The sequence below is a fragment of the Salvelinus namaycush genome, chromosome 8 (genome assembly GCF_016432855.1).
Source record: "Salvelinus namaycush isolate Seneca chromosome 8, SaNama_1.0, whole genome shotgun sequence".
In the NCBI taxonomy this organism is placed as follows: domain Eukaryota; kingdom Metazoa; phylum Chordata; class Actinopteri; order Salmoniformes; family Salmonidae; genus Salvelinus; species Salvelinus namaycush.
In genome coordinates this window covers 16,073,797-16,097,169 of record NC_052314.1, presented here as the reverse complement: position 1 = coordinate 16,097,169, position 23,373 = coordinate 16,073,797, and the positions used below count along the sequence as shown (strand labels likewise).

Below are 23,373 nucleotides of genomic sequence, written 5' to 3'. Positions count from 1 at the left end.
ATGGATCTTTTTTTGAGTTTGCCCCACCAAGATTAACATGCTAAAATCGACACTGCATGGAAGTACACACTCCCTCATAGAATATTCACAGGGTTTAGGGGGGGTGTTACAGTCTAGGTTGGCAGCACAAATAAAGGATTAGACAGTGTGAGTGTGACAGGAAGATAAAAATACTAATGTTAGACTAAGATGCAGAACTTATTATGAAGTTAGCACACTAATAGAACAAACTCAACAACAACTGAACAAAGTTGGTTTGCACTAGTTGGCTACAAGGCTGGCTAGCTAGCCCTACCTGGTTACTGGCTATAGTCATGCTAGCTAGTAGTAGCTAGTGGAAGTAAGTTAGTCCCTCAACCTGCTATAAAGCTGCCCGGCCAGGTCTACTGTACCTGCTGCAGAAAGGTTTGATTTCTAGATTACTTCTGCAGGGAAGAACAGGAGGGTCTCAGCTGATGTCCAATAATTATTATACACTGCTCAAAAAAATAAAGGGAACACTAAAATAACACATCCTAGATCTGAATGAATGAAATATTCTTATTAAATACTTTTTGCTTTACATAGTTGAATGTGCTGACAACAAAATCACACAAAAATTATCAATGGAAATCAAATTTATCAACCCATGGAAGTCTGGATATGGAGTCACACTCAAAATTAAAGTGGAAAACCACACTACAGGCTGATCCAACTTTGATGTAATGTCCTTAAAACAAGTCAAAATCCGGTCATGCTGGAGAATGTTGCAGGCAGCAGAACGTTCTCCACGGCGTCTCCAGACTGTCACGTCTGTCACATGTGCTCAGTGTGAACTTGCTTTCATCTGTGAAGAGCACAGGGCGCCAGTGGCGAATTTGCCAATCTTGGTGTTCTCTGGCAAATGCCAAACGTCCTGCACGGTGTTGGGCTGTAAGCACAACCCCCACCTGTGGACGTCGGGCCCTCATACCACCCTCATGGAGTCTGTTTCTGACCGTTTGAGCAGACACGTGCACATTTGTGGCCTGCTGGAGGTCATTTTGCAGGGCTCTGGCAGTGCTCCTCCTGCTCCTCCTTGCACAAAGGCGGAGGTAGCGGTCCTGCTGCTGGGTTGTTGCCCTCCTACGGCCTCCTCCACGTCTCCTGATGTACTGGCCTGTCTCCTGGTAGCGCCTCCATGCTCTGGACACCACGCTGACAGACACAGCAAACCTTCTTGCCACAGCTCGCATTGATGTGCCATCCTGGATGAGCTGCACTACCTGAGCCACTTGTGTGGGTTGTAGACTCCGTCTCATGCTACCACTAGAGTGAAAGCACCGCCAGCATTCAAAAGTGACCAAAACATCAGCCAGGAAGCATAGGAACTGAGAAGTGGTCTGTGGTCACCACCTGCAGAACCACTCCTTTATTGGGGGTGTCTTGCTAATTGCCTATAATTTCCACCTGTTGTCTATTCCATTTGCACAACAGCATGTGAAATGTATTGTCAATCAGTGTTGCTTCCTAAGTGGACAGTTTGATTTCACAGAAGTGTGATTGACTTGGAGTTACATTGTGTTGTTTAAGTGTTCCCTTTATTTTTTTGAGCAGTGTATATTCTGTCCAGTTGTCCCTCAAACAGGCATGCAGGTGTCATCAATCAGCTTACATACCATCTGTGAGTGAACTGTGAGGATTGTCATGTTTCCCATGCCAATAAATCCCATTTGAATTGAGAGAGAGAGAGAGATAATCACTGTTGAGCATTCCATTTCAAATAGTGTATAACTGTTCTATAGTCTATAGTCAGTCTTGAAAGCATCATGTCTCCTGGATAGGGCTGTTTGACTGAACTGTGTGAATGGTCCTGTCGGTGTGTGTGTGTGTGTGTGTGTGTGTGTGTGTGTGTGTGTGTGTGTGTGTGTGTGTGTGTGTGTGTGTGTGTGTGTGTGTGTGTGTGTGTGTGGGAGAGAGAGGGATAGGGAGAGAGCGAGAGTGTGTGTGTTGGGGGGGGGCAAATAATATTAGACTGGTTGCGTATCATTGATCATTGACCCACCCCACAGGCGATATGTACAGATGTAGGATGTTAATTTGATAATTTTCTCACAGCATAAAAATGATCCTGCAGCAACAGGACATATGAATAATTGTGTGGATTATAATTCATTGATACTTTTGTCAGGGTTGATAAATTCTTAGTTCGGGCAAATCAAGTCAGTCATTTTAAAGTGGAAATTACAAACTACAGAAGCCTTTTTAAACCTCAAATAAGCTATACATTTGCAACAACTGGGTGATCAATTAAGATCCTACTCCTGTTTACACGGAGTGTACAAAACATTAAGGACACCTTCCGAATATTGAGTTGCTCCCCCCCGTTTGCCCTCAGAACAGTCTCAATTGGTCGGGGCATGGACTCTACAAGGTGTCGTAAGTATTCCACAGGGATGCTGGCGCATGTTGACTCCAGTGCTTCCCACAGTTGTGTCAAGTTGGCTGGATGTCCTTTGGGTGGTGGACATTCTTGATACACACGGGAAACTGTTGAGCGTGAAAAACCCAGCAGCATTGCAGTTCTTGACACAAACCAGTGTGCCTAGAACCTACTACCATACCCTGTTTAAAGGCACTTAAACATTTTGTTTTGCCCATTCCCCCTCTGAATGGCACACATACACAATCCATGCCTCAATTGTCTCAAGGATTAAAAATAATCCTTCTTTAACCTTTCTCCTCCCCTTTATCAACACCGATTGAAGTGGATTTAACAAGTGACATCAATAAGGGATCATAGCTTTCACCTGGATTCACCTGGTCAGTCTATGTCATGGAAAGAGTAGGTGTCCTTAATGTTTTGTACACAGTGTATATTCAGAGAAGTAGGCCAATTGTCATAACAATAGTCGTGTTTTGTACTGAGTATAGCCTTGGTCTGCCTTTCAGTGAGTAGGAAGGGATGTTGGTGAAGTATACCAATGCCAATAAAAAGGCTTATTTTAACTTACTGTATTACTTGATGTAACTACATGAAGTTCATGATGATCAGCTGAGATGCCATATTGTACTTTTCTCCTACGGGGACATTCAGAACTCTCTCTCTCACACACACACACACACACACACACACACACACACACACACACACACACACACACACACACACACACACACACACACACACACACACACACACACACACACACACACACACACACAGAGACACACGCACACACACGAACACACACGCAGGGGAGGAGAAAGGTTAAAGAAGGATTATTTTAAAGGATTATTATACAATAATCTCCTTACTAAACTATAGTCAGTGCTGATGCGTCACTGACTATAGTTTAGTAAGGAGATTATTGTATACATAAGCAATAGCAAAGTTAGCTATGCAAAGTGCCAGATAGGTAACTATTTACAGTAACTGCAGTTCATTGTTACTTAGTCAACAAACACCATTAGCCAACAGAAGATCGAGCTACCTTTCTGCCGCAAGTAGACTTGCCTAGTTAAATAAGGGGGACTAATTTACTCCCATTAGCTACTACTAGCTAGCATGACTATAGCAAGTAACCAAGTAGAGCTAACTAGCCAGCCTGCTAGCTATTCTGTAGCCAGCTAGTGCAAGCTAGTGCAAGCCAACTTTGTTCAATTGTTTTTGAGTTTGTTCTGTTGGCATGCTAACATCATAATTAGTTATGCAACTTTGTTAGCATGAGTATTTTTATCTTTCTGTCACACTCACACAGTCTAATCCTTTCTTTCTGCTGCCAACCTAGGCTGTAATCCCTGTGAATATTCTATGAGGGGTGTGTACACCAGGTATGAATAAAAAAGGAATATATTTTGATGTTGTTTGTTTTCTGTTATTCCATGTCCAGTTTTGACACAATAAATGAGAGAACAAGTAGATTTCAGAAACACATTTTTCACACTCTGTCTTGACTCGGAAATCAAAATAACAAAAAATACACAGACATATTCCGTTATGAATTTAGTTAACCTAGTTGTTATATCCTAGGTCATTGAACTAGGTTAACCATTGGCTAAATTTAGGTAACGTAAGGCTTGACTAATTCAAATAATCTAACACATTTGACACGTTTATTGAAATAATAATTTTTATATGCCAAGTTTTGGTGGTGCAGTTGTGCTTCCTGTCTTATCAAATGTCATTCACATAAATCCCCCAGCTTTATGTCATTTTCTTCTGTTTTACAGATGCTCTGTGGAATCAGACATCAGCCAATGTTTGGTCAACATTTGTCAATATTGTGTCTTGTGTTGAGCCATAATCAATCCAAGAGATACTACAGCAGAGCTATCAAACTAGCTTTGGAATACTGTAATGTACTAATGTACTAGAACATGGCCATCAGTTTTCATCGCAGCAGGACACATCTTCTTACCTCACTCTCAGATCTGTTAATCAGGCACAAGTCGTGGACAGTAATCCCCTGAACCCTTCAGCCTATCCTATTAGATTAAGAAGTTAAAGCACCCAACCTGACAACCTCCCTCTGCAATGGCCCTACAGGCTGGGGCTGAAGTGTACCACACACTGACCGCGTCAGTCATCTTAAACACTGTTAACTTCTGATCATCATTCATTGAATGGAGAGTTTATTTGGTAAATTGAGATATCAGGTTTCTTGACGATGGACAACTCACATATTCCTAAAATGCATGGCACACCTACAATGTCAGAGGCCGAAAGAATATAGCACATTGTTTGACTATTCCCCCCCCCAAATTGAAACCTTAAATTTAGCTATTTTGGATTAGACATCATTACTAAAAGTTGAACAACTTGACAACATGTGTTGTGTCACGTTAAAGTCATTCAAGGGGCTCTACATTGTCTGATAGTTTTTCCATTGTTCATTGGTCATTTTACTGTGAACTTCAACCTTATACCTCACAACCACCAAATAGGTAACTGTGTGTGTGTGGGGGGGGGGGGTTGCGTGTGTGTGCGTGTGGGGGGGGGGGTGCGTGTGCGTGTGCGTGTGCGTGTGCGTGTGCGTGTGGTGGATGCAACCTGTTCAAAGTCTTGTATCCTGCCAGCATGCGGCAAACATATGCAACAGAATTAAAGCCCTAAAGCTCACAAATTGATGAGGATTTAATGCAGAGTGTAATTGATGGGAATTAAACAAATTAGTGATCTAATTAGCTTGTCCACAACGAATCGAGAGATTTGGTCAACAAAAATTAATTAGATGGATTTGTCATCGCTCTAATGAACATAGATGGAAATTGGGTATTGAGATGTTTGTCTCTTGTATTTTAGCCCTTTCCCATTAATATATTAATTATATTTTATTTTTACAATGTAATCTAATCTACATGTCAGATGTATTGCTTTATCTGGAGAAAAAAACCTCACATGAATTGCAATAAACAAGTAGCATAGTTCATTCAAAAAAACAACTCAAGTATTGTGAATTTAAATGTCAACCTTTGGAAATTACATAGGAATTTCCTATTAATGGAATAACTGATAGCTGATGATTGACTTTTCTTTTTAATCTTGTTGTATTCTCCAGATATGATTTTCTGACCATGCTGCTGCATATTTTAACACGTTTTGCCCTTTGGGAAAGAAATATGGTGCCAGTTCCCTATCCATTTTCAGATCTGTTTAAATATCATTATTATTGTATACTGTATCATATCTATATCACATTTCCAGTTGAGTTTGATTGACTGTTGGGTTTGATTGACTGTTGGGTTTGATTGACTGTTGGGTTTGATTGGACCTGTATACCTTCTACTTGTTGTTGCCTGTGATGACTTTGACAATGACCTTGTCCTCTTGGCCTTTCCATGTCCACTCCTCCACCTGCTCTCCCCCTCTCCATGACATCCACTCCCCTCCCCCTCACATCTCCCTCCCTCCTTCCCTCACCTCCCTCCCCCTTCCCTCACCTCCCACAGTGTCTCTTCACCACAGGAGCGGTTACAGATTACACTGTGTGATAAGCTTCCTATTTTTTTCGAAACTCCTTGGGATCTCTGGGATTATCCAGGTGCTTATCCCCGGAGTCAGCTTTGGGAAGCCTGCTTTAGTCTCTCTTACGGCACAAGATTTGGTATCCTGGCAGCTCTGACTAATTAGCATCTAAACTGCGCCGGGCTGCCGGAGTGGGCTCACTTTTAACACCCTGTATCTACACACAACCACACACAGACACAATTAGGAACACACAACCACATACAACCAACCACACACGTGAATACACAGGCACACAAAAAGACACACAGACACAAAAAGGTATTCACTCGCACGCATGCACGCACACACACGCATGCACGCACACACACATGCACATGCTCAGTTGATGAACTATACTACCCGGAGTACCAAATGTCTTCTCAGAACAGTCATCTGTATGGTCCATTATTCTGTACAGATTTGTTACTTTAAAGTGCTTTATTTACTAGTTCAAAAAGTTATCATTCAGTTTAAGCCTTTTCTCGTCTGACAGAAATCAATGACACTTTGCTGGGTGAGTTTTTGGTTTATTTATTTGAAATTGTGCAAGATATATAAAATATTGCAAATCTTCATCAGTATATTTACAATTCATTTTCTTCATATACAGAATTCATCAAATACAATATACATGTATACTATCACAGTACAAATCTGGTGTATTACATTTCAAACAAAAATTGTGCAATATCGTACTTTCGTGCTTTGGTACTCTTATTTGTGCCAGCCAGCCACATATTTCACAATCATACTCAATACATCTCTCTCAGCCACCTGTTATATAAAGAACAGACCAACATCCAACATGCATCCAATTCTATGTGGTGCTATTGAACCGGAGCGTGGCTGGGTGTCGTCTGGTCTGCAGGCTGGCCCAGCTCCAATAGATCCTGGCTGAGACGTAGGACAGAGGGTGGGCCGCGGAGAGAGGGTGGGCTGGGGGACAGCACCAGCACCACACACCCCTGGGCCTATGGAGGGGGTAATAGGGTGTGTGCAGGGCGTAGGGAAGCTGTCCTGTTACTCTGCGGATTCTGCGGCGAGCCCGGCGGCGATGGTAGTCCCCATTGGAGAAGTCCTGGAAGTTAGTAGGGTGGATGGCCCAGAAATGGCCTTTACCATTGTCACTCCGACCAGCCTTCACAAAGCACTCGTTCAGGGATAGGTTGTGTCTGACGCTGTTTCTCCAGTTCTTATCCTGTAGGACAACAATAAAGTTCACATATGAGACATTGAGTAATGTCGAAAGTTGAGTAATGAATTAAGTGTTGTATGTGGCCCTGGAACAGAAAGTATCTAATTTAATAGAAACTAATAATCGTTTTCCCTCACAGCTGAATCCCCAGTATATACATTGATACACTGTACTGAGAATATGGCAATTTGCTTTTGCTTTCATTTCATTGGTTCCAAGTTCATGTGAAGGGTCCATGGTGACCTTTGGTCAATGATGTTTCAGTTGGCTGCCAGACGAAACCATCATGTTCACTTTGTCAAACTCCCCCAATCATATGAGGTAAACTTGCTGTTACACCTGTTAAAGACCTAGTTTTAGTTTTTAGCCTGTTGCGGCTATCAACAGGTTTACCTATAGCCTTGAGATGACTCAGTTAGACCTTCCATGCAACAACAGCATCAGCCGAGCCAGGGTCCTGCATGCAGCAATTATACTCATTACTGAGTCAGACCACTAGATTACAGCTTACAATAGGAATATAGTGAACATTTAAATTTATAGATCAACTTTTTTCAAGCTCTTTATTTTCAGATGCTGCCTTATGACTAGAGTGGAGGAAGTGCGTAATGTCCCAGAATAGTACTTTAAGTTTTGGAAACTTTCCACACACTAGCCATTGCTTGACCAAAGAACTTTGTTTTTTTTCATGAGTATCTTGTCTACTGTTATTCAGTTAAATTGATAGGAATATCAGTAATTGGCTATTGGCTATACAGGGTTGGCAATGTCAATTAAATTCAGTCCATATATTAAGTGAATTGAAATTGCATTTCAATAATTAAAAAAAATCTGCTTTCTAAATAAATGGCACTCTTTTAAATTATTGAATTGGAATGTACTGTATCTCCTGAATTGAAATGAAACTGGCCTCAACCCTAATTCAGACAAATTCTCAACTTGAAATGAACCCTGAAATTAATCAATTGGACATACCTTGCTCTTGAAGTAGGGGTAGTTATCCATGATCCACTGGTAGATGTCACACAGCAAGAGCTTCTTCTCCTCTGAAGCAAGTATGGCCATGGAGATAAGGGAGATGTAGGACTGGGAAGGCTTGTCCTGTGGGCTGTCTGTAGTGGTTTCCTCTTCATCTTTTCCCCCTTTGATCTCCTCCTCCTCTTCATTCTCCTCCTCTGACCCCTCTTCTCCCTCTGGCCCCTTCTCAGGGCTCCCAGGTTTGATCATTTTCCTCTCTGAGAGGATGTCAGGACTCTGGCCCTCCAGTAGGCTATGAGCGGCCTGCTCCACTGCGGGAATATTTTGCTCTTCTCTCATACACTTACTGTCCTTGTTGTACAGCAGGTAGTCTATGGTGAAGCGTATTCCCAAGCGCTCCCGGTCATTGTTGCAGCTGCTTCTGTCCTCCATGGTTCTTCTTAGACTTTTAAGGCAGTTACTAATACTTTTGATGTAGATTATCTATAACCACCACAATAGGCAATCCTCAGATTCTTTCACAGGTGTTTTTGTTTCTTAATTTCAAGATGCTGGTCTAGGACACTGCTGTGCTCTCCATCAGGTAGGATGCCTCTCTTCAATGTCCTTTGGGCTAAGTAAGTTAAGTCTCTCTGGTCACAAGATCAAGTTAGGACAATTAAAAGGGATCCTCCCAACGTACTCTAATTATTTGGTGACTCAAACTCAATGTGATGCCAAAGCTTGAATAGGTTTAGAAAAATCTAATTTGTTAGACCAAATAGATAGGTTAGAGAAAAAAACCTGTATATTTTTACTATCTATGCAGTGCTCAACTGTATCTTGTGTACACTAGATCAGAATGGATCACAGTTGTGAAGGTACCACTATTTAAATGTTCGTAAATGTATCCTTCACAGTGAGGGGCAATAGAGACAGGAGAAGCAGAGGTAGGGGGTCTAATCGAAGCGGATTAATTTTATTAACCACAGCAAATCTTTGTAATTACGGGAGATTAAACACTCTGATTTAGTAGGACATGGTGTTCAGAGGGTGCTTCAGCAGCACCAAAAGGCATTTAAACAGCGTTATCCCTACTTAAATGGTTTTCGAACAGAGGATGCGCTGCAGAGTGCGCATCATTAGAGTTAGGCTTACTGTAAGCCTTTCTGTTATAAAACATTAAATCATTTATCATAAATGATATGCTAAAATCAAACTCCTTTGGCACAATGACAATAGCCAAGAGGCTAGACATAATAACTCAAACTACACTGCTTGAGTTTATCTACTTAATCTAAATTCAATAATTTGGTTGCAGATGTTGAGTGCCAAATCAAGAGCAGAACTATCTCAACTTCATTATTTTACGAATATTCTACTATTTCTCGCATAGGTCTTGTCACAGTTGCTAGGTTCCAAACGGAATATGAAATGTTTAATTGTTCTATGTAAAAAGCTTTAATGCTGCTGACTATTTGTAACTATTATAACACTAAAAAGTGTTGCACTTGTGCTATTCTAGAGTTAAACTACAATAGCCCTGCCTATAGCCCTGTTCTGTACATAATCTTACTATAAAATGTATTATCCTCAATTATATTTCATTTCATTTGGTTGAAGAGCACATTCAAAGTGCTCCTTTCCAGGAATATCCCTAGCGTCAGTAAAGAAAGCTAAGTTGTAATGCTGTATTAGAACAAGGTAGGGCATGCAAACCGTCTTACACTGGCCAAGAATGAGAGGAATGAAGAACCACCAGTGGACTATATCGCCCTCGTCTGTCCGAGTTGTGGAACTACTACTACAGCATATACAGTACTATCCAAGTATAATGGGTGAGCCATGTGGTAAAATGTGTCGTTAATTAAAGCTAGAATCCTTAATTTAAAGAATAACAAAGAGGTTACATCCACCTATGTATTGGTAAAAAGCTGAGGGATTGGCCTGGAGAAATGTAACCACTCTCAAATATATAGACAGAGATATGGATGCAAGGACTGACCATCCATAATATCAAAAGTCAAAAGTATAGTTTTAATTAGTTTTGAGGCTATCCAGCAGTCAAACTCATTCCATGGAGGGCCTAGTGTCTGCGTTTTTCTTTTCTTATTTCAATTAAGACCTAGAGCAGAGTTAGGCTACTATGTATTGTTCCAATAGTATACTTAAGTTATGGCAAATTTGAGGTTAACATATATCAAAGATGATATATGACAGCGTATATAATCTTTAATTAGATTTTATGAATCAATTTGAACCATTTCTGTTCTTCAGCACAAATCACGAAGTTTGGAAATCCAGAAATGGATCTTCAATGGAGAGTGTGAAATCGGGATTTATTTAACTCATGACTGCTCTTATTCAATGCACTGCATTTTCAAATTGAAAATCAAATATAACCTCTCATCAGAACGTGACTTCAGTACGCTACATCTGTGTACTGCATTTTGACTTGACTCCCTGTGATTATTTAGGTTTTGTGTTAAAAAAATATACAAAGCATTTATAGTTGATAGCTAATAGTTCATTTCAAATCCCGAAGTGTAGCTTTTCACTCGGACAGGAGTTGATTTGGCCATGTGCCTCTCCCCATTTAACAAGTCATGCTTTCCTCTTGTGTTGAATTTGAATTATTTCCACAACGCATATTCTCTTTGACTCGATAGTATAAAACTCAGCAAACCCCAACGTTCAGCTATTTGGAGGCTGGTTATGTTTTCTTATAATTGAGGCCTAACATATAGGGGAGGCCTGTCTTTTAGTGTTTAAAAAAAAGTTGTACTGTCACTTTAAAACAATGCTGGCACGCCTACTTTCAACACACTCCTTGAGGCTCGTGATGTAGTTGCGCTGTGATTGGAAGCAGAGAACCGTCGACCAGCGACCCTTCTGCCTCTCATTGGCGAAGGACTATCTTTCGGCTCTGGCTCTCGCGGGGCTGCTGTACGAAGATGGCGGCCGAACTGGTGGAAGCGATGGTATGCAGAGCTCCGCTCGCCTGGGTTGATAGAAAGGGGTCTGCTGTAGCGTGGGGGATGGCCTGCTAGGCTGGGAAACTGTAAGGGTGTGTCATGAATACTGTCTAAAATGGTTTAACTTAGCTACTTAGTGGTGGTTGATTAATTGGTATATTGAAACTGGTTTCCGTGCGCTGCTAAGTGCGTCTAGTTAGCAGGGACAGTGATGAGTGATGAGACCATAAACATTCGCCAGCAGGGAGTCGGCGTGAAATTGTACCATTCAGTGTTTAAGCAAGATATTGCATTAAGCATTCGGGCCATCCGCTGTCCATTTGACTTGTCAAATCAGTTATGGGGGTGACAACAGAACAAGTGGAGTTAGCTTAGCTAGCTAGCTATGTAACCAATAGCCTAGCCTCTGTTGTCAGACAAGGCACTTGCTCAATGCCGCTGTCTGGACAAAACAGTAAGCATGTCACTGAGCCTTATACACGAACTGTAGAAATTAAGTCAATTGATGAGATTGACTGATGTAGCTAACTTGTAAGGTAATTTTCTTATTAACTAAATAGCAAGCTAACGTTCCATGCATTGCTGGGTCTTCGACTATACCGGTGTTGTATCCTATAGTAGTTAAATGAGGGACCAGTCTAGGTTTTGCTTGCAGGAAAGATATGTATGGCGTTAGGAACAGAAGGGGCTCGTAGGTCACGTTACTGAATTCTAGAGGGTATGGATGGGAAATATTGCTCCAAGCAAATACTAACACTGATATTTCAACCCATCAAAAAATAAGTTGGCATGACCTGAGTATACACTTTAAACAACTTTTTTTAGACACCTGTGCCCATCTCTTTGTGTAGGCTATTTTTCTTATTGGGACTTGCCTAGGTCAAGGAATCCAAAGATTGTAATCCAAAATCAAAGATGGTAATCCAAAACCTCCCCTCTTCTTCCTATCCCTCTCTCCTTTGTCTTCCCTCCAGAATATGGTGAAGAATTTTCGGGTGTCTGACCTGCAGACGCTGCTGGCCTCTATGGGCCGCAGTAAAAGTGGTCTCAAGCAGGACCTGGTGGGACGGGCGCTGAGGCTGGTGCAAACAGAGTGCAGCCCAGAGCTGCTGAAGAACGTGCGGCAGCTCTATGAGTCACGCTTCCCCAAGGCGTCGGGTTGGCTGGCTGCCCGGCGCCCGGAGGGGGTCTCTGTGGCCTACTCCTCCCTCAGCTCCTCGCCCACTGGCACACAGGGCGCAGACTACCTCAACGGCATCCCCAAGCTGTCCTCCACACCAGCAGCTGAGGTCAAGCTGGTGTCACTGCCCTTTTACCAAACTCTGGAGAAGCTGTTGCTGCCAACGGAGCTGAGTGAGTGATTTTTGTGTTTTTTTCACCCGCAGTGAGATATCAGGCTAGTCTTTGTAGAGAGGCCCAAAAAATTTTACTGCTCAAATGATAAAGCTTAGAAGAATACTTCCTGGTCAGGTCTTGTGGTCAGAAAACCCCCTGGCAACTGGGCCATGGCCCTACACATACAGTGCATTCGGAAAGTATTCAGACCCCTTGACTTTTACCAAATTTTGTTACGTTACAGCCTTATTCTAAAATTGATTTTATTTTATTTATTTTTTATGTCACCTTCAATCTACAGACACTACCCAATAATGACAAAGCAAAAACGTTTTTGGACATTTTTGCTAATTTATATATAAAAATTAACTGAAATATCACATTTTCAGACCCTTTAGACAGTACTTTGTTGAAGCACCTTTGGCAGGGATTTACAGCCTTGAGTCTTCTTGGGTTTGAAGCTACAAGCTTGGCACACCTTTATTTGGATAGTTTCCCCCATTCATCTCTGCAGATCCTCTTAAGCTATGTCAGGTTGGATGGGGAGCTGCACAGCTATTTTCAGGTCTCCAGAGATGTTTGATCGGATTCAAGTCTGGGCTCTGGCTGGGCTACTCGAGGGCATTCAGAGACTTGTCCCGAAGCCACTCCCGCGTTGTCTTGGCAGTGTGCTTAGGGTCGTTGTCCTAGTCTGAGGTCCTGAATGCTCTGGAGCAGGTTTTCATCAAGGATCTCTCTGTACCTTGCTCCGTTCATCTTTCCCTCGATCCTGACAGTCTCCAGACCCTGCCGCTGAAAAACATTCCCAAAGCATGATGATGCTACAACCATGCTTCACCGTAGGGATGGTGCCAGGATTCCTCTAGACGTGCCGCTCTACCATAAAGGCCTGATTGGTGGAGTGCTGCGGAGATGGTTGTCCTTCTGGAAGGTTCTCCCATCTCCACTGAGGAATTCTGGAGCGCTGTCCGTGACCATCAGGTTCTTGGTCACCTCCCTGACCAAGGCCCTTCTCCCCTGATTGCTCAGTTTGGCTGGGCGGCCAGCTCTAGGAAGAGTCTTGATGGTTCCAAATTTCTTCCATTTAAGAATGATGGAGGTCACTGTGTTCTTGGGGTCCTTCAATGCTGCAGAACATTTTTCGGTACCCTTCCCCAAATTGGTTCCTCGACACAATCATGTCTCGAAGGTCTACGGACAATTCCTTCGACCTCATGACTTGGTTTTTGTTCTGACATGCACTGTCAACTGTGGGACCTTATCTAGACAGGTGTGTGCCTTTTTCCAAATCATGTCCAATCAATTGAATTTATCACAGGTGGACTCCAATCATGTTGTAGAAGCATCTCAAGGATGATCAATAGAAACAGGATGCACCTGAGCTCAATTTTGAGTGTTCATAGCAAAGGGTCTGAATACTTATGTAAATAAGGTATTTCTGTTTGTTTAATACATTTTGCAAACATTTCTAAAAACCTGTTTTTGTTTTGTCATTATGGGGTATTGTGTGTAGATTGAGGACAAATGTATTTTTATCAATTTTAGAATACGGCTGTAAGATAACATAATGTGGAAAAAGTCAAGGGGTCTGAATACTTTCCCGAATGCACTGTATATTAATGATAGAAACATGCCATGGCATTCAAATGAGAAGTACTAAGGACATTGCGAAGCATAGTGATGTTGTGCAATGTGTATGATCTATTTTTCTGCACCTGTCCTTGTAGTTGCCCAGAACAGTGAGAAACTGCAGGACAGTCAATGCGTATTTGAGTTAACACAGAGCCAAGCGGACCAAGTCAGAAACTCAACGTGAGTATAACACTTTTATTCAAAGTTAACTGTCTATCCTACTGCTTGTGACTTTGAATGAGCAATGAGGGTACCATCATTTTACCCTCTTGTTGTTTCAGTGAGCTTCGGCCAGGAATGAAGGCAATCCAGGTGGTTCTTAGGTGAGTTAAGATGTCCAACTGTTTTACACACAGCAGCACACCAATCCCACTGTTAATATAATTGCATAGGTACGTATAGTTGATACATACAGTACCAGTCATAAGTTTGGACACACCTACTCATTCAAGGGTTTTTCTTTATTTTTTACTATTTTCTACATTGTAGAATAATAGTGAAAACATCAACTATGAAATAACACATGTAATCATGTAGTAACCAAAAAAGTGTTAAACAAATCAAAATACATTTTATATTTGAGATTCATCAAAGTAGCCACCCTTTGCCTTGACAGCTTTGCACACTCTTGGCATTCTCTCAACCAGCTTCACCTGGAATGCTTTTCCAACAGTCTTGAAGGACTTCCCACATATGCTGAGCACTTGTTGGCTACTTTTCACTCTGCGGTCCAACTCATCCCAAACCATCTCAATTGGGTTGAGGTCGGGTGATCGTGGAGGCCAGGTCATCTGATGCAGCACTCCACCAATCTCCTCCTTGGTCAAATAGCCCTTACACAGCCTGGAGGTGTGTTGGGTCGTTGTCCTGTTGAAAAACAAATTATGGTCCAACTAGGCACAAACCAGATGGTATGGCGTATCGCTGAAGAATGCTGTGGTACACATGCTAGTTAAGTGTGCCTTGAATTCTAAATATATCACTGGCAGTGTCACCAGGAAAGCACCATCACACCACCACCTCCATGCTTCACGATGGGAACTACACATGCGGAGATAATTTGTTCACCTACTCAGCATCTCACAAAGACACAGCGGTTGGAACCAAAAATCTCCAGTTTGGACTCCAGACCAAAGGACAGATTTCCACCAGTCTAATGTCCATTGCTCAAGTTTCTTGGCACAAGCTAGTCTCTTCTTCTTATTGGTGTCCTTTAGTAGTGGTTTCTTTGCAGCAATTAGACCATGAAGGCCTGATTCACACAGTCTCCTCTGAACAGTTGATGTTGCAATGTGTCTGTTACTTGAACTCTGTGAAACATTTATTTGGGCTGCAATTTCTGAGGCTGGTAACTCTAATGAACTTATCCTCTGAAGCAGAGAACTCTGGGTCTTCCTTTCCTATGGTGGTCCTCATGAGAGCCAGTTTCATCACAGCGCTTGATGGTTTTTGCTACTGTATTTGAAGAAACGTTCAAAGTTCTTAATGTTCTGTATTGACTGACCTTCGTGTTAAATGAATGATGGACTGTCGTTTCTCTTTGCTTATTTGAGCTGTTCTTGCCATAATATGGCCATAATATTGCTATCTTCTGTATACCCTCCTACTTTGTCACAACAAAACTGATTGGCTCAAATGCATTAAGAAGGATAGAAATTCCCAAAATTTACTTTTAAGAAGGCACACCTGTTAATTGAAATGCATTCCAGGTGACTACCTCATGAAGCTGGTTGAGAGAATGCCAAGAGTGTGCAAAGCTGTCATCAAGGCAAAGGCTGGCTACTTTGAAGAATCTCAAATATATTTTGATTTAACACTTCTTTTTTTGGTTACATGATTCCGTTTGTGTTATTTCATAGTTTTGATGTCTTCACTAATATTCTACAATGAAGAAAATAGTAGAAATAAAGAAAAACCCTTGAATGAGTATGTGTCCAAACTTTTGACAAGTACTGTACATGTTAGGTACATACAGTTGATTTGTAAAACTCAAGTATACAGTTATAGCCTATGCCATATCAGTATCTAGGTTTCCATCAATTCGTTTAAAGATTTTCATGCAAATATTTGCTTAAAATATGCACATTTCACAAGCAGTGGTCGATTTCCATCAAACTGTCTTGTTAATTAAAAGCTGTGCGGAATGACGTAGTGCACATAAAAAGCACTTTGTCCTTTAACTTAATTTACCAAAAAAGAAAAACAAGTACAATGTGTTTCCATCCAGTTTTTAACTCTGCCGTTGGTATTGGCACAAGAAGTCTGCAACAAACGGTAAATGTGCCCATTGGTCTTAGCACGTGTGCTCTAGCCAACAGCTCGCAGAGGGTAGGCTTCATGATGACATTTTGGATAAGAGCAAGATCATTTTTATTTGTCAATTGACAGCCAAGCATTGATCATCATGTCACCAGCGTCAAACTAAGACCCTCAATATTTACTGGAAAGGAGCATCACGATCATCACTGTGCACTTTCACAACTTATTTCATCTGTAGCCTAATAAACTGTGCAGTGTGGATGCTTTTCTAAGTCGTGGGAGAACCATTCAAAATTTTACTTCGAGATGATGGTATTTTGTTCTGTCGACATTTGGAAAGTTTTCCTCTACAGTGTCCTCGTTTGTCAACAGTGAAAGTCAAAAAACAAAATGGTGTACAATTTGAAATGTGTGTATTGAATGACAAATCTGACCACCTCAACCATTCATTGTGAATGGCTCAGTGTCTGAGGCTTACAAATGTTGCAACTTATCTAACACTGCTAACCAATGAACCTCCTATGCTGTTTCTACGATGCTTTACAGAATCTGTTACACAGACTCCGTCGGTGTGCAGGAAGATCAGTACCCTCCCAATATTGCTGTCAAAGTCAACCAGTCTTACTGTCATGTACCGGTGAGTATTCAAGATGGGGAAACCCATCAGGCATACAAACCAACTAACTAATCAGAAGGAAATGCCTAGTTCTAAATATTGGAGGCTTAACATGTCTATATTTGTTCTGTACAGGGTTACTACCCTTCTAATAAGCCAGGTGTGGAGCCGCGTCGGCCCTGTCGCCCAGTCAACATCACACCCTGGTTACACCTCTCCACTGCCACCAACCGGGTCACTGTCACATGGGGCAACTTCGGCAAGGTCAGTCTCTGGTTGACACTGTTCTGTAATTGAAAACCTCGCTGCTGTATTCCAAATTTGTTTTGATTCATTTTTTATGACAAGTATTTGAAATGGTGTGGTTTGTTTTCTGTAGAACTTCATATCTGCTGCTTTCATTCTGCTCACTGCTCTCGTTCTGTGTGCAGCGCTACTCGGTGGCAGTGGATTTAGTGAGGCTCTTCACATCAGCAGAGCTCTTCGGCCAACTCAAACACTGCTCAGTGGAGAGTGCAGAACGCTGTCGTGAACGCAGTAAGTGGCCTCAACATTTCTTTCTCCCTGTTTTTCATGCTTCTTGCATTTTAGTGATGTTCACCGTGTAATGCTGTGTGATGTTGAACTAGTTTCTCTCTGCTGTGTCCAGTCCAGGACAAGCTACGCTTTGATCCAGAGAGCGAGATCGCTACCACAGGGCTACGGGTGTCCCTTATCTGTCCTGTGAGTATCTGGCTCCCACCCTAATCCATATCCACCCAAGAGAGGAAGTCACAAACCTTTCAGTTGTTTCTGACCAAAACAAAGAGAACTCACGACACGACAAACAGGCTACAACCCACCATTTGTCCACAGCTTAATAATCAAATAAAATTGTACCTTACCATGAAATGCTTACTTACAAGCCCTTAACCAACATTGCAGTTCAAGAAATAGTTAATAAAATATTTAGTATATAAACTAAAGTTAAAAAAAAATCAAATACATTTAAATAACAGTAACTAAGCTATATACAGGGGGTACCGGTACTGAGTCAATGTGCGGGGGTACAGGATAGTCGAGGTAATGGCATGTCTCCCTTTCCTCCTCTCAGCTGGTGAAGATGCGGATAGGCGTTCCATGTCGGGTGATCACCTGTGCCCACCTACAGTGTTTTGACGCCATCTTCTTCCTGCAAATGAATGAGAAGAAGCCCACGTGGACCTGCCCTGTGTGTGACAAGCAGGCTCCCTTTGAGCTGCTCACCATCGATGGGTAAGTAAGGCACGTTGAGACTTGAGACTTACTAGCACTACCACTCACAGGAATTTGAGAACCACGCTTCCTCTTTGCATGGGTCATTGCTTGTTCAACCTTGGAAACAAACATTTGCATTTTTGGAGCAATTTGTAGACTCCTGTTAAAACTTGCAATGGCTTACCTACACTGGGCTACATTTTCAATAAGGCTGTTGTCTCTCCCTGTTCTATTGTGGAACAGAGTAGAATAGTAGAATATCAAACCATTTCCATTGGGCTCCCGAGTGGTGTAGTGGTCTAAGGCACTAAATCTCAGTGCTAGAGGTGTCACTACAGACCTTGGTTCGATTCCAGGCTGTATCACAACCGGCCATGATTGGGAGTCCCATAGGGTGGCGCACAATTGGCCCAGCGTCGTTAAGGGTTTGGTCGGGGTAGGCTGTCATTGTAAGTAAGAATTTGTTTTGGACTGACTTGCCTAGATAAATAAAGGTAAATAAAATTCAACAAACTTCCTATCTAAGATTTGAGAGTTGATAATGTGTCTTGTGGGACACATCCGATCGATCCCTTCTTGTGTGTTCTGGTATGATATGTACTTCTCTTACTGACTGTTTGTCTCATGTTTTAGGCTGGCATCTGAGATCTTAAAAGAGACCCATGAGGATATTGAGGAGATTGAATATCTGACTGACGGTTCATGGAGACCCATCCGAGAGGAGAAGGAGAGGGAACGCAGCAACACGCCTGACTACCCTGTTCTGGATATATGTAAGTGCATGTCAAATATTGCCATTATTGCCTTTTCGACAATTGCAGACTAACGTTTTTATTTTTTATTTAAGTTTTCAAAATTAATTTAAGACGCCACGCTGTTGTAGGTCATGTCTATTTTATTTTTTTAAACGGCATTGGTTTGTAATAGTGTGTGAACCTGTTCCTTCTTCTCAGGTGTTCCCGAGGTGAATGGCCACTCCCCGGCCCACAGCAGCACCAGCCAGACGGGGAAGTCAGGAGCTGGGTCCACGGCAGGGGGGGCGGGAGGAGGAGTGGTGGTAGATCTGACTCTAGACTCTGAGGAGGAGGGGGGAGGGGCTGGAGGAGACAGCGACGACACTGAGGACAGCCAGGACAGCCCCGCCCCCAAGAGGGGCCGATACGACTATGACAAGGACCTGGTCACAGCGTACTGACTGGCGGACTGACCCCACAGACTGGGAAAGAGGGTTGGGCTAAATTGGAGGACTGGAAATCATTAGTCCCTACTACATCGCCCGCCCCCACTACTCTAGCATATATTCACACAGACACATGCACATACATGCACTGTCAACCTCTGGAGTGGTTAGCCTTCCTCAATACACCACTGGAAAAAGCAGCTCCCTGGCACTTGTGACCCTCCCAGCATTCAAATTCTGTATCCTCCATCATAAAGACCATTGAAAAGAGTAACCGCCAAAACTATTTCTCCCCTCCATCTTCTTGTACTTTGTATTTGACTGGAACTTAAGGCTCTCAAAGCCACAAGCATTTGGTGTTTGCGTCTCAGAATTTCGCCACTTTTTGTGATCGCAGGCAGAGGGAGATATGGCGCCTCCTCCGTAGTTCAGTGGTAAGAGGTCTAAATAACTTAAATGAATAATTTGGGACACGAACAACAGACTAGATTTTTCTGGAATATGATTAAATTGAACAACACCCCTACATTTTCTTTGTTTAATTTATTCAGACAATGAAAATAAATTAGTTCTAACAAAACCTTCCCCCATTTTTGTCTTTAAATGCTGACAACCTACCTCAGTCATACACAGCAAACTTACTTGACCAGAGAACGTAGCACCTGAACTAAGGTTGCTATAGTATTTAACAAGAGGGTCTATTTTTATTTTTTTGTTTAACTTTTTTTTCACTCACTCGCCTCACTTTTCCAAACAATTTATGTATGGCCTTTTTAAGGAATGGGTTATTGGAATCGGGGTCGTGTTCATTAGGGCACATGTTGCAAAACATATTTTTATGGTTTGTAACAGAAAATGAGCATTTCTTATTGGACAAGTACAGTTGGTACCTCCCTGTTTAACTCCATTGGAGCATTTTCGTTCTAATTTGTGCCTACTGAATACGACCCAGGAATGCTGTGTCTTTGACAATATACTTCTTGTATATACTCCCCACTGCATTGAAATCTACGATTTGATTTGGTGGCTGAATTCATATGACAAGCAATTGTCTTTGTGGAGAGTTTGCAAAAACAAGCAGTTATCAGTTGAGGTTTTGGAACATACTCTTTTCAGATTCTTCCCAATGTTCTGTTTTGCCAGTGTTGTTCATATTGATCAAGGAAACAAATGCAGGATGTATTCTTTTCACTTGCCTATTTCATGTCAGTTTTCAACAGTTGGATAGTCTAGAGACTGACTACTGCTGCATTCAACCTTCCACTGATATCCTGAGAGCTTTGCAGGGTTTTGAACTGGACTAGAGTTTTTTTTAATATTGAACAAGGCTCTAACTAAAGAATGATCATGTCACAAATATTAGTATCCACACAATTGGTCAAGATCATGTTGAGGCAATTGTGCCAAACAGATTTGGGTCAGTTATCTCTTGTTGTTTGGCCAGATTTGGGTGCCTTTTTGTTTTGAGTTAAGATTGGTGGAGGCTCAGTAAGAAAATTAATTAATTCCCCCCCTTTTTTTCCTGGAGTGGAGGACTTGAGATCTTCAGATCTGGAATGGGATTAATTTGTGAGTGTCGACATCCTTTGACTTAATTTTCTTCGTCTTAAGTATTTTATTTATTGATAATTGATTGCTTCACGCCTTTGTTTTATTTGAATGGCAGTTTATATTAAAATGTACATATGTCTCAATGGAAAGAGTGCTTTACCAGAGCATTTATATACAGCTCTGATCTGTACACGTTTTCAGTAAGGGATAGCAGAACACTTACGGAGCTTGGACTTTTTGTGGAAGAGTGAATGATTGCGGCACAAAGCACTGCCATTGTTAGACAGGTTCCATTCCTTTTCCTCTGAGGAAACTTAGCACTTCTAACCAATGACACATTCAGCCTCCTCCCAGTTCAAGGATATTACCCTCAGAAATCAGCATTTATTACCACATAGATCCTAGATGAATGTCCTCTACATCAGTAATAGCTGCTTCAGAGGAGCTTTTTCCACAGGCACAATTAAAATTGTAATTAACAGTTCATCTTTTGGGTATCAACAGTTGTTGAGAGAATTTGGCTACATGGATGGTATGAGTTTAAATATCCTCTCACTTTTATTTACTTTCCATGTCATTAGATTCCTCACCCCAAGAGTCCCTGTTTTCAATCTGTACTTTAGAGATGGCATTTCTGTTTTTATAGAACTGTGTGTTCTGAATTCCTAAAATGTCTCAAATGGTATTGATGATGCATGCATTTGACTATAGCATATTGACATTTTGTGATCATTCTGAATTCAGACTTGCGTAGACATTTTGTCCAAAGTGTAGTAGTATACCTAATCTAATAATGAGATGGTAACGACCTGAGGAAACTTATGGGCTCTGGTCTTTTATGCTAACCTGGTCTTCCAATTTTCTGCAGTACTCATGACATGTCCATATAGCTTGCGGATTGTTATACCGATTGGTGAGTCCTGTAAACATGGGAAACCCGCAATGATTGATGGCACTTTCTGTAAAAGAAACTCAAACCGTAGCCGTGTCCCTGAATATGACAGTCGTAGAATTTAATGCATTTAAGCAACATGTTAATACATCTTGCAGAATTTCATCTTCAACTAACAGAAAGTACTTTACAGATTTAATTGTATTGTCTACATTGTTTAAATTTCCAGGTGCAAAAGTGTAGAAGAACATCGCTGCGCAGATAAGATTTCCTCAAGCTTTTGCATATCATGGGCAAGGCGAGAGAGGTGAAGTACATGTTGTTTCTAAGGAACTCAATTATAATAATGCTTAAGGTAGCATGAGCAGTGGCTTGCAATCCATGATGTAAATGTTTTGTTTGTCTTTTTATATGTTCATATTAAAAGACAATACAATTAAAATATTTTATTAAGCTTTGAATTGCCTCCAGTTGTTCCAAAAGTCCAATAAAATCACAAATACCAGTGTTGGAACTGATGCCACTTTAGGGGTAAGTGAGGTGGTTGAGGTGTAGATTGGTGTGATGTCCTGTACCTGATGCTGTGGCCTCAGGGACACATTTGTCTCCTGTTCAAAAAGAACTGTAAAATTCTAAATAATCGTATTCGAACACCTGTTATTGATGTGTGGAACTAATTAAAACATTTTTAAATATAATTGTCTTAGATACTTTTAGAGCTAAAATTACTTAACTGAAGTTCCTTCTGGAAAAAGTGATTTAAAACAAACATTTAATCATGATCAAATTACTTTTGCCAGTTGTCCCAGAGGTAATAAAATTGTATTTGTCACATGCTTCGTAAACAGGTGTGGACTAACATTGAAATGCTTACGTATAGGCCCTTCCAAAGAATGCAGAGAGAAAGAATAGAGAAATAATAGAAAAGTAAAACACGTAGTAATAACTAATGAGTAACGCTAACTTGGCTATATACAAGGGGCACCGAGTCGATGTGCAGAGGTATGAGGTAATTGAGGTAGATGAGTATATACATATAACTAGGAATAAATTGACAGATAGTAAACGGTAGCAGGAGCGTACGTGATGAGTCAAAGTTAGTGCATGTGGGGGGGTCTGCTGCTACTGCATGGTTACCTGAGAACTTCAGGTGTCATGGAGGCTCTGAAAGACTGGCTGATAAAACAACACATGACTGTGAACGTGTGTGGTCTCCTCTGTATGACTGGGTTTACATACTGTGAGAACAGGTCCTGGCTTGGAGGTGGTTTCTTAATGGGTTATCTAGGTATAAATATTTCTGAGGTTAGATGTTTTATGTCATGTATTTATGTACATAGCTACTGTATGTGGTAAGATTTCCTTTTCTACACTGTCAGTTGGGAATTACTTAAGTATGACTGTGTTGCTAAGAGATTAATTATATTTAAGGGCCTCCGAGCCTCACTGTGTCACCAGTACCGCGTGCAGTGCAGTGGGGGTGGCCTTCCTCTGACACCGCCTGGTATAGAAGTCCTGGATGGCAGGTAGCTCTGCCCCAGTGATGTACTGTGCCGTACGCACTACCCTCTGTAGCT

At 41.6% G+C, this 23,373-nt stretch overlaps 2 protein-coding genes across 3 annotated transcripts; one reads left to right on the top strand and one right to left on the bottom strand.

The window, feature by feature from the left end:
• Window positions 1-6,785: 6,785 nt before the first annotated feature.
• On the bottom strand, window positions 6,786-8,573 carry LOC120052041 (forkhead box protein A1-B-like). Its single transcript, XM_038998905.1, has 3 exons — window positions 8,417-8,573; window positions 8,139-8,350; window positions 6,786-7,166 (listed from the first exon to the last, which is right to left on the bottom strand). The coding sequence occupies exons 1-3, from the start codon at window positions 8,571-8,573 to the stop codon at window positions 6,786-6,788; spliced, it is 750 nt and encodes a 249-aa protein (XP_038854833.1).
• A 2,441-nt stretch (window positions 8,574-11,014) lies between these two features.
• LOC120052439 (E3 SUMO-protein ligase PIAS4-A-like) lies at window positions 11,015-22,257 on the top strand. Of its 2 annotated transcripts, none has more exons than XM_038999347.1 (11): window positions 11,015-11,101; window positions 12,070-12,448; window positions 14,158-14,242; window positions 14,344-14,385; window positions 16,868-16,958; window positions 17,073-17,201; window positions 17,369-17,474; window positions 17,587-17,660; window positions 18,031-18,191; window positions 18,807-18,946; window positions 19,127-22,257. In XM_038999347.1, exons 1-11 carry the CDS (start codon window positions 11,075-11,077, stop codon window positions 19,366-19,368), a joined length of 1,476 nt encoding a protein of 491 aa, XP_038855275.1. In that variant the 5' UTR covers window positions 11,015-11,074; the 3' UTR covers window positions 19,369-22,257. The 2 variants fall into 2 exon arrangements, with proteins under 2 accessions (XP_038855275.1, XP_038855276.1); XM_038999348.1 differs by having other exon boundaries at window positions 11,077-11,181.
• The last annotated feature ends 1,116 nt before the right edge of the window (window positions 22,258-23,373 follow it).